Genomic DNA, 12,218 nt, shown 5'->3' with positions numbered 1-12,218 from the left:
GTTGAAGTTTAATTCTTGACCTGATGGGGTTCTTTCCAACCTGAGTTTCTCTTAAATTCATCCCTGCTGCAACTCCAGGGAAGTAGCTACAGTTTCACCAGGGTTGAATTTCAACCACTGTCTGAAGATTAAAAGAAATTTCTATGATTTAAAACTGTACATCTTTAGACTGCAAACCTGTAGTTTTCATGCATGGGACTTATAAAGGTGTTCAGTATTAGATTACAAACTCTTTGGGGCAAGGACTCTCTCTTATGAGGTGTACAGCGTCCAGCACAAAGAGACTCTCATCTTGGTGGGGTCTTTGGCCCATAAAACAACAAAAACAAAAATAGTTCCCCACTGAGGGAAGACAGACAGAATTTAGGCAAATAAATGTCCATTTTATGCCTTCAGTGTTGATGCTCATATCTAGGAGCCCACATGTGAAGAATGAGCTTCCCTTAGCGGGCCTGTATCAAGTTACCATATCATTATATGGTCTAAGAGTTGCATTAATTTCATTCACCATGTAATGAATACTCAAAAACCCATGTGTTTTATGATGCTTTTACTGACCTGAAGATAGAGAGAGCATAAACTGCTGGGTAAAGTGAAAGACAAGAGAAGCAAATTGGTTTGGAGAAATACAAAAGCAAACAAAAAAATTTAGAATTGAACTTGTACACAACTGTTAAAATACACTTCCAATTTCCCTGACACAACCATAATTTCCCTTGCACTGTCCTCAACCCCATCTTTGCAAGCGGGGATTTCAATGAGGATAAGAAGCAAAAATGCCAGAGTTTTTTTTATAGTTAAGGGGTGTATGCTCAAGGTGTTTGGCTCTAGATTTATGTTTGGTGGCTGCTTATCCAGTCACAAACTCGGAACCCATGTAGTGGGAGAAGAGTGCTGATCAGACGTAGACCTGAGAGATCTACACATAGTTTAAGAACCAATAATGGAATACCACTGATCTAGGTGTTTCGTTTTCCCATGAATGCATATGCACCATTATATCTACAATAGTCCTGATGTGGTATCCTGGAAGGAGCAATCCAGGAGAGGGCAAGGGCAGGCAGCTCACCAATCTTTAGCCAGGTTACAAGAAAGTTAAAGCATTCACTAGATGTTTTATGAAGTAATAGCACACTTCAAAAATTGTGACTGCAGAACATTAGAAATCCACTTAAGTGGTTGCGGGTATTTGGCCTTGTGCCCCTCCAACCACCTAAAGTATGTGGGCACCCAATATGACCACACAACTCATCCTGCACTGTATCTGGGCATATCACTATTTATTGGGATTTGTAGGCATCTTTAATGTTGACATATGCAACAGGGGAGACTTCTTTACTGTATCCATCACAGATTTGTGTTGCCTCCTGTTCATCTGCTTTTAGTTTTACCTCAGGCTTGAGCAGGGCTAGCTCATTGAAGGTGTTCAGCTGCCTTCTGATCTCTGCCATCTCAGTCATCAGCTTTGCCATGTGGACATTGATTTCTGCCAGCACCTCTGTGACATGAGCAGTGGCCACTGCTTCCTGGAGGTCCACCAGGTGGAGAGCTTTCCGTTCCTCTTCACAGACCAGCCGCCGAACATTCTCAAATTCCTGCTGAACGCACAGCTTCATCTCACTCCGAGTCACCTGCAGATCAGGCACATGGGAGAAAAAGGTTGCTTGTTAGAGAAGAGCTTTATTGTGCAAGTATCAAAGCAATCATCCCTTCACCAGGGATGTAAAATTCTGTTTAATCAGTTACCTGATTAAATGTTATGTTTAATGGGTTAACTGCTTAAATGGGAGGCCCATTCCAGACTAGATGGCCTGGAGTGCTCCCACAGGGCCTCGCTGGGCTAGAGCAGCCCCCCGTTCACGGCAGGTGGTTGTCTGCTCCAGTCTCTGCTGGTTAATCGTGACCGGTAACCATCACCCATTAAAGGTGAGGCTTACCAGTTAACCAATCACATCCCTACCCTTCAAAGGGATTCCTTGGAAGCAGGCAAAGCACTGAGCTGGACCCTGCACCCAAGGGCATTCGAGCCTCCCTTCTTCATGACTGCACCTATAAACCCACAGAACAAAAGACTATTATTAAGTATTTCTAGAAGAGGCCCATTCCTTCAAGGTAGAGGTAATCATTCTCCTCCAAGTGAATTCCTATCTCCCCCTCAAACTGCTCACTCTATACACGGAGTTCATTCCCCACGTAAGAAGGATGACAACTAGGCTAACTTTGCTGCCACTCCAATAGAAGTGTCACTCTCCCTCGCTCCCTGACATTTCTGTAGGGGTACCAAAGGTCCCAAGTTGCTCCCAAGACTTTGTTTCCAGCTCAGCAGCATGAAACGTATATGTCTGCTTTATAGGTAAGCAGGACATTCTGCACAATGAGTCTTACGTTCACCTCTGTACTCTAGAGGACCAATGAATTCAGAGGTGCAGTGAACCAAAGTTAAACATGCTTTATGACCCTGACAAGATCAGTTATCAGATAGGAAGTGGAAGTGGGGCATTATTTCATTCACCAAAGATGAGAATAAAGCAATTAAAGTAAAGTAAAATTATTTTAACTTGGAAGGTCTCAAAATTGGTATAAAAACAGACTCACAAACAAAGATTTTTCTAATGCAGCAAGGTGAAGGACCCAACATTTAACAACAAAACTACTGTCACCTACTTTCCCAGCACACGGAAAAGGAATGGCATTCCCCCCAGGTGTACAGGCACATGTTCTCCTGGGGCGGCTCGGCACCTGATGGAAGCCTGCTCGGGATGCGCGGGTCCCCCTCTCCTCTTTCCTCCCCCCCCCCAAGCTCCCAGCATGGCATTTGGGCCTTAAAGGGGCCATGACCACATTTTGGGTTTTAGCCCCCAGCATGGGGCTTGGGTTTTTTTTTTTTTTTGGTTCAACAACTTTGCCCATGAGTACCTGCACCTGTTTTCTTACCAAAACAAAACAAAAAACAAAAACAAAAAAAGCACTCCGTAGGTACAACTATGTTACTCAGGGCATGGAAAAATCCACATCTCAGAGTGACACTGTTAAATCAACATAGCCCCGAATATATACAGTGCTATGTCAATGAGAGCGTGTCTCCCGTTGACACAGCTACTACCTCTTGAGGAGGTGGAGTACCCACACTGATGGTAGGTGGGTAGCATCTTCACTAAGGCTATGTCTGTGTTACAACTTATGCTGGAAAAACTCATGTTGCTTAGGGGTAAATATTCTACCTTCATGAGCAACATCCATTATGCCTGTAGAAGCAGTTGTGTGCACAGTAGTGTGTACTGATGCTCATTGGGGTTGGATTAATTTTGTTAATGGGAAAACTCGCTCCTCAGCACTGCATTGCTGGATGTGTAGATAAGACATTGGTTATATAAGTCATGCTGATGAGTTGGACTAAGTCCTGAGGCCGCCTGCTGGAGGCTTAGTGGTCCTGCCACACACTGCCCCAGAAAAGGGGCACTAGAGAGATCCTCAGAAATGCCTAGAACAGCTGTATGAGAAGTAGCAGATCAGGATCCAACAAGCTAATATAAGGAGAGCTACTGAGCCAGTGCAAAATCAGTTTTTTGATGAAATTGGAGGAAAGCAGATGGTACTCTGGACTGGTGGCTGCTGGGATTCCATTGGGAAAAAGCCCTGAGGTAAGAGTAATAGAGTTGGGTGAACAAATCACCCAACACTTCAAATAAACATGCACAGGAGATACATTTTATGTAGTCTTCCCTGTAGTTCCTGTAGGATGTGGATATCAAAAAAGGGCCAAACCAATTAAGAAAGTTGAACTAGATCAGTCACAGCTACAGTATTTTTCTGTTTATGAACTTCAAGCAACGTTCTTCCTCTCTCTACAATTTATATATCATTATCAGCATTGCCAAAAAAGCCCTGGCGCTCGATCACTGTTGATGAACAGACTAATGATTTTACTTAGTAAATTTTTTAAAAAAAATTCACTTGCTCATCCTGGAATGACAGAATTTTGCAAGACTAGTATTTATATACAGGGCTCGACAAACCGCTGAATCTACTCGCCCGTGGTAAGTAGATTTCAGCCAGTCGCTCTGTGTGCCCCATTCACCAGCGTTTCGCGCGTGCACAGTGCTGGTCTGGTGCATGCACAGGGTTTGTCAAGCCCTGTTTATATAGATAATTATCTCTAAAGAAAGGTCCCGGATTGATAGCCCTAGAGGCTGAAGTCTTGTTATCCATAGAACAGATACTACTCTGGCAGTGGCAGTCTAAGCTTCCCCCTACATTGACTCAAAAGGTCCTAGCCATAATTTTGAGTGAGAGGATATTTAAGAACCTGAGCTGACCACTATGTAAATTGGGAGTAACTCCACACCATTGAAACTCAAGTGACATAAGTGAGTTTAGATTTTAGAATCAGGCTCGTTGTCTGTAAAGGCTTTAAAGCCCATAACTGGCACCATGCAAATAAATAATATTTTTTAAAGGACACATCAATATGACAGCATCAGTTGCAGAACTGAACAACAGGAACACATTCATTATGCTGACAACTCATTTTAACACTTCTCATGTAAAAGGTTCTGTTAATCCTGACGAATGTTCAGTTTCCTCTGAGCAGGGGCCTGTAACATAATGCATAAATTCACACTACGTAAATAGGATGGCTTGCAAAAGCCTTCAGAATATAGCAGTTTTTCCATATGCTTTTTTAACAGACAGTTTCCTTTAAAAGAAAAAGGAATCAAGATAAGAGAAATAATGAGAAGCATCCATTTCAGCCTATAAGTGCATGTACGATCACTAAGGTTATCTATCACCAAGTAAATATACACTAAGATGGTAATATTACATTATGATGTGGAGGACCAGTGTTAATGAGGCCAATTAAATCAGCGTGGATGTGGCCCATTTTGAATTGGTCTTGTGAATGTTGGTCCTTCCCATATTAATATAATACTTTATAAACATTGCAAAACAACTTTTCCCACCTTAACCTCGTTCTCAAAAATGGTTGCATTGATTTTGCTGAAAAGTTCCAAAGTTTAGTCAGAGATGGACCCTTGACATGGAAAATATCGGTGTGACTTGTTACAGTTTGCCGATGTTCTAAGAAACTGAGTACAGAGTCTGATAATAGAAAGTCCCATGTAATCTTTATAGTAGGCAGCTCCCCCATAATGGTTAAAAATGAGGAGCAGAAAAAGAAAGCTGGAATTAATAACATACACACACCGCACACTAGCTTTGCAGGTATAATTCTGTGAACCTCTGACAGTTAATCCCAGATCTGCTGGCAGGGCTGTTATCAGCAAGTTGCAAGACGCGATACATTTTCCCCTTTAATCAAAATTATTAGATAATGATGGGAACCTGTGCTGGGAGTACTCCTTGAAAACACTCACAGGGCATTCTCCAGCAAAAACCTGCAAGGGTCAAGGGCAGAATGCAGCACAAACAGAAAGCTGAAATGGCTCAGTTGCTTCTGAAGCCTTCATCCTATTAGCCAGACTGCCTGCCAGGTATAAAGGAAGCCATTCTGTGCCTAACCTTATGGAGGAAAGGACTGAAAGGAAGGTGGAATTGAAACTTAAGATCTAATCATAAAAATCTAGGCAAGAGAACCACCTCAGATGCTGATTTGAATGATCACTGATCTGAAAAGAAAAAAATAGAATTTAAAAAAAATCAGAAGTGAGAGAAGATGGCACCCTTCTGTGAGAACCTTCCTTTTCCCAGCCAGCACAGCAGCAGGCACAGTAGCACTGGCACACTAGGGTTTTGAAGTTCATAAGCATGGAGTGAAAGCGTCTTCATTTGTCCTTGATAAATTTATCCTGCTGCCTTCCAGAGCTCTGATTTGCCAGGGGAATGATAGGTTTTGTTGATATTTTAAGTTTAATTAGATGTCTGGACCTGCATGCCTGAAACATCCTTACAGACTTCTTTCTAAAAATGAACCAAAAACTCCTTTGGGGAACGTGGGGTCGAGGGCGGCCTAAAGAGTTAGCAGGGGGCCTGGCGCTGGCAGCAGCAAGTGACTCAGCCACAACCCACTTCACTCTGGCTCCGACATTGCTCAGGAGAGGGTGTGGAAGCTGGAAAGAGGGGAGGGGGGCAGAGCAAAGGGAGGAAGAGGCGAAGCGGAGGTAGTTGTCCTGGGCCCCACGCCTCTGTAGGGGTGGCCCCAGTTCCAAGTAACCACACTCACTAATCATTGTGCTTCATGTAAAACAAACTCACTGTGTCCTCACACAGCCTTGTAGTACCCAAAAGTACATATCCTGCAGATCCCAGCACAGCTGCTTGAAGCAGACGTTTGTCAGAGCAACATTCCAGCTTAAGCGTTTTTAATTTTCAAAATATAAATTCTGCAAGTTGCCATTTCATTGTGTTAAGCAATGGGCATTTTGTGAAATTAACATGGATCAGCACTGCATAAATAGCATAGGGGAAGCAGACAGTGCTCGCTGTAGCTAGTTTGCACTTCCCAGAATGAAAGATTACTCCATCTTGTCAGAGAGATTCTGGCACCTTTATGTTTGCAACAGGTCTCGGAAATTCAGCTACCTGAAAGCTTTCTGGCCAGAGAAATACCTTTTGTCTTTTGAAAGGACAGTTGGTTTTTCAGATCCATTAGCTACTAATAATTGTTATTTTCCTTCTGTTGCTCAGGAATATGGTGACAAGAAAACTCAACAACTAATTGAACACATACATTCTAATAAGCCATACCCACCCTGCCCCCAAAGTAATAGCACACTGCACCAGTGAGAATGTCTGGCAGCTGCTACAATGAGCAAGAGGGCAAAGAGAGCCAGATGGCTCCTGACTTCCTGCTCCCTGCCTTCACCAAATCCAGCCCATATTCCCCTCTGTAGGCACTACATAGGGCAGGAATCAGGAAGAAAGAGTTGGGTCATGCTCATCACAAGGTCTCTGGAGCTTAGACCCAACAACCCATTTTCCACCCCCAAGATAATGCCTCTCTTTCCCACTACCAGCTGGGTGTACTGTGAATCCAACATTACTCTAAGGAGACGAATTATGGGCAGGGGAAGAGAGGGAGAGGAAGGGGACTTACACAGAACTTGATGATGCTCATTTGTTACAAAATAACTTTTGAACACTACCTCCCACCAATTACAAAACGTCAGGGAATATTCTAGGCATCAATGTGCAGTACCTGACCATTTAGTGAAAAATCAGAAAACAAAAGAGATGGGGGACACACGGAACCCCTAACATCTGGTCAGCAAGTTCAACAGCATCCTCAACCAGCTCTGCAATTTTTTACATATAAAAAATGCTGTAAATATTGACACAATGAATGACTTATCAGATAGAAGAAAAATAAATCAGGGGGAGGGGATTCATAGAGCCCCAGTAAGGCAGTGACAAGCAGAAAGCTTTGGGGAAGAGAGGGAGAAGAAATGCAATGAGCTCAGCCAACAGAAGTAATGAAGTGTGCATCTCTCTAATGTATGCAATGTGTTATGTATTTTAACAAGAAATGCTGTAAGGCTGCATACATTACACCTTATAAACAAAGAAAACTCATATACAAAGTTACATAATCTGCCAGCTAATAATCAGGATTACAGAAGACCTTGAACAGAGCAGCAGCAGGAACAACCGTAAGACTACTGGGAGGACTAGTAAAATAACCATGCCTTGTTTGTACAGCAGCACTACAACAGTGGTGAGCTTGGGGAAGCTGAGATATAATGGCTACACTGCATGTTTTTGCCAGTACGTAGAACATATATCTGCATACACTCTTCCCCCTGCCAGCAGGGCCGTCCTTAGGCATAGGCAGTTGCCTGGGGCACCACTCTGCCGGGATGGACTGGAAGCAGCGGAGCATGTGTAAGCAGGGGGTAAACTACTGCTTGCTATCAGCCAGCTAAAAGGAGAGAGCTACCCTGGGGGTGGGTGTGCTCACGCTCACTTCAATTGTTTAGCTCTGCAAGATAATTAACTGTTAACATGTAAACACAGCTCATGCCAGGAGGGGGAAGGAATCCGAGGTGTGGTTATGTAAACCCAATTCAGCCAGGGCCTTGGAGGATCAGTGTTGGAATGGAATGTGATGTATTGTAACTAATTTGCGGCTGTTGCGGGGGAGGGGGGGGGGGTCACAAATCATGCTACCCCTAAATGTGGGAATTGTAAAACATGACACCAGTGCTTGCAGGAGAGACACCATCATTGTAAGAGGTCTCAGAGGAACAAGCCTCCCCCCTACCAGAGTTGAGTGAACTGAGTTGGGGGGGGGGGGGTGCAGAAAAAGGGCTTGAGTGCTGAGTCAGCCTGCTTCATGCCTGCCAGGTATGAGCTGTAAGACTGGCTCAACCTGCCCCTTTCCCCCTGGTTTTAAGGACAGACCTAAAGCAGACTCCATGGGGAGTCTTTTTGCTAGTTCAGTGGAAGCTGGAATCTTTTGCCAGCCGAGGTGGTGGCTAAAGAGTTGAAATTGCTAAGAGCTGAAATCACTGGTTTAGTGGAGCGGCTGGTGGGAATGACCAGCGAGCAGCTGGCGGGAGCGGCCAGCAGACTACAGGAGTAGCACAAAGGTGGCCTAGCCTCAGGCTCCAGCTATATCTACACTGGCAGGTCCTTGTGCAAGGGGTCTTATGCAAGAAGACTTGTGCAAGAACACATCCATACTGCCACGAGCAACATGTGCTTTTGCGCAAGAAAGCCCTGTGGCTAAAATGGCTATCAGAGCTCTTTTACGCAAGAGAGCGTCCATACTGCCACGGGCCCTGGTTGCTGCCGGGCCTATCCGGTGGAAGGGTTACACATGGAACAGGAGGGCTGGGTCCTAGAGAGGGCCAAATGCACTGCCTGCATCACAGTCTGAGGGAGGGGATTGGCTGCTGGAGTCTCTGGGATGGGGAGGGAGTAGGGGTGGAAGAGCAAGTCAGGCATAGGGGCACCAGTTTAATAATCCCGCCTAGGGCACCATAAATGCTAAGGACGGCCCTGCCCGCCAGCACAGGATAGCAGTATAAACCATGAGACCAGGGCCACACATCTTAGGTGAACTGGCCCAAGGGTTATGGGCATTCATGTGAATTTCACAAGTATCTAGTTTGGCCAGGTCTCTAGTTTTTTATGGGGACCGGGCAGCGTCTGGCCAGATCTACTGACTGGACACTCCATGTCTGGTTCCAGCAGGCAGGGAAGTGCCGAGTCACTACCCATGCTGAGGTAGAGTCACCTGCTACTTTGCATTGGGAAGCTGCAGCTCCCAACCACAGCGCTGCAGGCAAGTTCCTTCTGACCCCTGCAAGGAAATAGGAGGAGGAGAGGCAAGAGCAGCAAGATGGGGGAGAAAGGGGTAATATAAGCGGAGGTTCTGACACTTAGCTTGAGTGTCCAGTTTTTATATATTATGTAGTTAGCAACCCTATACATAAACCCCTTTGTTTTCCATTTAAACCTATTTTCACTGAAAAATTGAGATGTTACGAAAAAAGTTCATTTTTTTTTCTGATTTTCACCCTTTTTGTATCCAATATAAATAACGTTTTATTAGGAAAATACAATACATTGTATTATATACATATAATTATTATTAGGACAATACTAGCTTGTGTGTATGTGCAAAGCTGCCTGTAAGGCCAGGTGTTAAGTCTAAAAGATACAAACATGCACACAAGCTCCAGAGGTCTCTTCCAATTCTAATCTTCTATGATATGCGTCTGAACAGAGTGATGAATCTCACGCCCACCACGTACACATTTCAAGCTGTTAGCAGATAATGGTTTAAAAAAATTGACACAAATGGGAAAGGAAAAAAAGGCATATTAGAATAGGTTTCAGAATACAAGGAAGTTTTAAAAGAAAAAAAAATAGGAGAAAAGGGTTGAATGTATGCACTGCAAAAGGAGTAGCTTAGTTATTAAATGTAAACACTTACAAGCTAACAGTTTTAACTCAACAGCAGGAAATTGTTTATTCAAAATTTTATCTGAGGAGTAGAGGTGCATTGTTTTCTTAAACTCATAGCTAGCATTGTGTTTTAGGTCTGCAGCAACTGAAGAATGGAATTCCAAGCATTAATCTACAGCCATGGTCACCAACCAGTAGATCGTGAGCTACCGGTAGATCTCAGAGGCTCTAAAAGTAGCTCTTGAGCCCTCTCTGAACTGCGCACCTGCACAGTACATTTACATTAGATTTCCTCATTTGAGGAGCAGCTACTCACTGAGCAACAACACAGGTAAGTAGCTGCGAGGAATGGTGAGAGCTGGGAGGCCAGGAGGGCTGAAACACCCCAGCCAGCTGACTGTGGCTTTCACAGCTGGAGCTAGGCACAACCTCCCTGGGCTGAGCACAGGGCAGCCGGGCTGGAGGGAAGAGAAGCAGCTGCCTGGCCAGCTGGCCATGGCGCTCAGCCAGGGTGCACCTCGCTCCACATGGGCTGGCGCAGAGGAGAAGCTGCCTGGCCTGCTGGCTGTGGCGTTCAGCCCAGGAGGCTGAACCACGCTTCAGCTGATTGTGCAGCTTCCCCTCTGCGCCTGCCCACGTGGAGCTTGATGGCACCCTGGCTGAGCGCCATGGCCAGCTGGCCAGGCAGCCACTTTTCTTCCCTCCAGCCCGGCTGCCTTGCGGTCAGTCCGGAGGGAGCGCGGGTCGGAGGCTTCCCTCCGTGGCTGGTGTAGGGAATTCCCTGTCCCCAACCTTGTTCCCTCTCCTTTGCCCCAAACTTGTCCCCCACCCTTCTGGCCCCCTGTTCCCTCTCCCTTGCCCCCCCAACCCCACTGCAGAAACCTGCCCCCCCCCACAGAAACTTGTCCCCCAGCACCCTGCCCCCCCTGCAGAAACCAGTTCCTTCTGGCACCGTCTCCTACTACAGAAACCTGTCCCCCTGCTCCCCTCTGCAGAAACCTGTCCCCCCCCCCCAGCACCCTGACCCCTACTGCAGAAACCTGTCCTGGCACCCTGCCACCTCTCCCCTGCTCCCATTGGCATCCTGTTCTCTGCTCCAGAACCCACTAGCACTCCTCCCTAGTACTGTATCCCCTGCTCCCAAATGACTTTATGGGTCAGACACACCTGACTCAAGGCAGGTTCCCTGCCATTCTCATAAATAAAGACAATGCAGAAACTTTTTGTGTTTAACATAGTATTCTATTTAAAAATGAAGCCTGGCCAACAAACCCCCAATTGGGGCCAAGCCACAACCACTCCTGCACAACCTCTTCCCCAGGCCCTAGATCTGAGCCTATCAAACACTGGAAGCTCATGCCCTCAGACCCTCACATACCCCAACCCAAATTCCTGCACCCTCACATCCGCAAGCCTGTGGCTTGCTTAGCATCCCAACACTGCGCAGCCTGGAGCACCCTCCCCGAGCCAGTGTCCCCTTCTCCACCTCCACCTGCATCCAGATTTCCTCCCAGAGCTTGCACACCTCACCCCTTCCCACACCCAAATCCCTCATTCTCACCCCAGAGCCTACACATCCTGTCTCAACACAGCAAGGGTCCAGCTAGACTGCAGGAGTTTTTCAGGATTCTGGGGATATCCCAGAAAAACTCTTCTGCATCCAGGGTTGCGTTTGTTCTTCTGCTTTTTTAGTGGAAGAGCAAACAGGCTCTTTTGGTCACCCCTATATTCCTTTTTCCACAAGGAATAAGGTGGCTTCCAAAAGAAGGTTTTTTTTCCCCTGACATTTGGTCCAGTGTAGACAGGCCAAATGTTGGAAAAACCTTTTCCTACAGAATAATAATAATAAAAAAAATAAACAGCAGTATAAGGATTGGGGATAGCAAGTGATGGAGAGGAGGAGAATAGAGAGGGCGGGGCTTCAAGGAAGGGGCAGGGCTTCAAGTAAGGGGCGAGGCGGTAGATCTTGGCTTGGTCTGTCATTTAAAAAGTGATCTTGGGTGTAAAAAGCTTGGAGACCACTGATCTACAGAATACTTCCCCCCACCCCTCCATCTTTCTGTTCACCAAAATAAACCCTGATATTTACCCAGAAAAACCACTAGCAATTTTTTGCATTGATTTTTCACTTGCTTCTCTTGTAGTAGTAAACACTGAAATTCCTGGAGAAAAATTCAATAAAATTCAAACTGAAAATGAAGGGCCCTATGTACACAGCTCTCTAATAGCTAAGGCCGCAAAATGTGGTTGGACAAATTCCTGGATATTTAACCACATAAATTTAATCTTTAATTCCTAGAGACTCCAGGATAATCCTAAAGGGCTGGCAACCTACCAGCAGCCCTTCC

At 45.5% G+C, this 12,218-nt stretch overlaps 1 protein-coding gene across 5 annotated transcripts in view; it reads right to left on the bottom strand.

The window, feature by feature from the left end:
• The window catches only part of TRIM44 (TRIM family member 44), a 105,853-nt gene that overhangs the window by 70,191 nt on the left and 23,444 nt on the right, over positions 1–12,218 (bottom strand). For all 5 annotated transcript variants that reach the window (XM_089778545.1, XM_075927487.2, XM_075927491.2 and 2 more), the window contains exon 3: positions 1,392–1,631. In XM_089778545.1, coding sequence (XP_089634671.1) covers positions 1,392–1,631 — 240 coding nt within the window. The remainder of the gene's footprint in view (positions 1–1,391; positions 1,632–12,218) is intronic.

This window comes from Pelodiscus sinensis, chromosome 5 (assembly GCF_052426305.1).
Source record: "Pelodiscus sinensis isolate ZL-2025 chromosome 5, ASM5242630v1, whole genome shotgun sequence".
Taxonomy (NCBI): domain Eukaryota; kingdom Metazoa; phylum Chordata; order Testudines; family Trionychidae; genus Pelodiscus; species Pelodiscus sinensis.
This window is presented reverse-complemented; position numbering and strand designations above follow the sequence as displayed.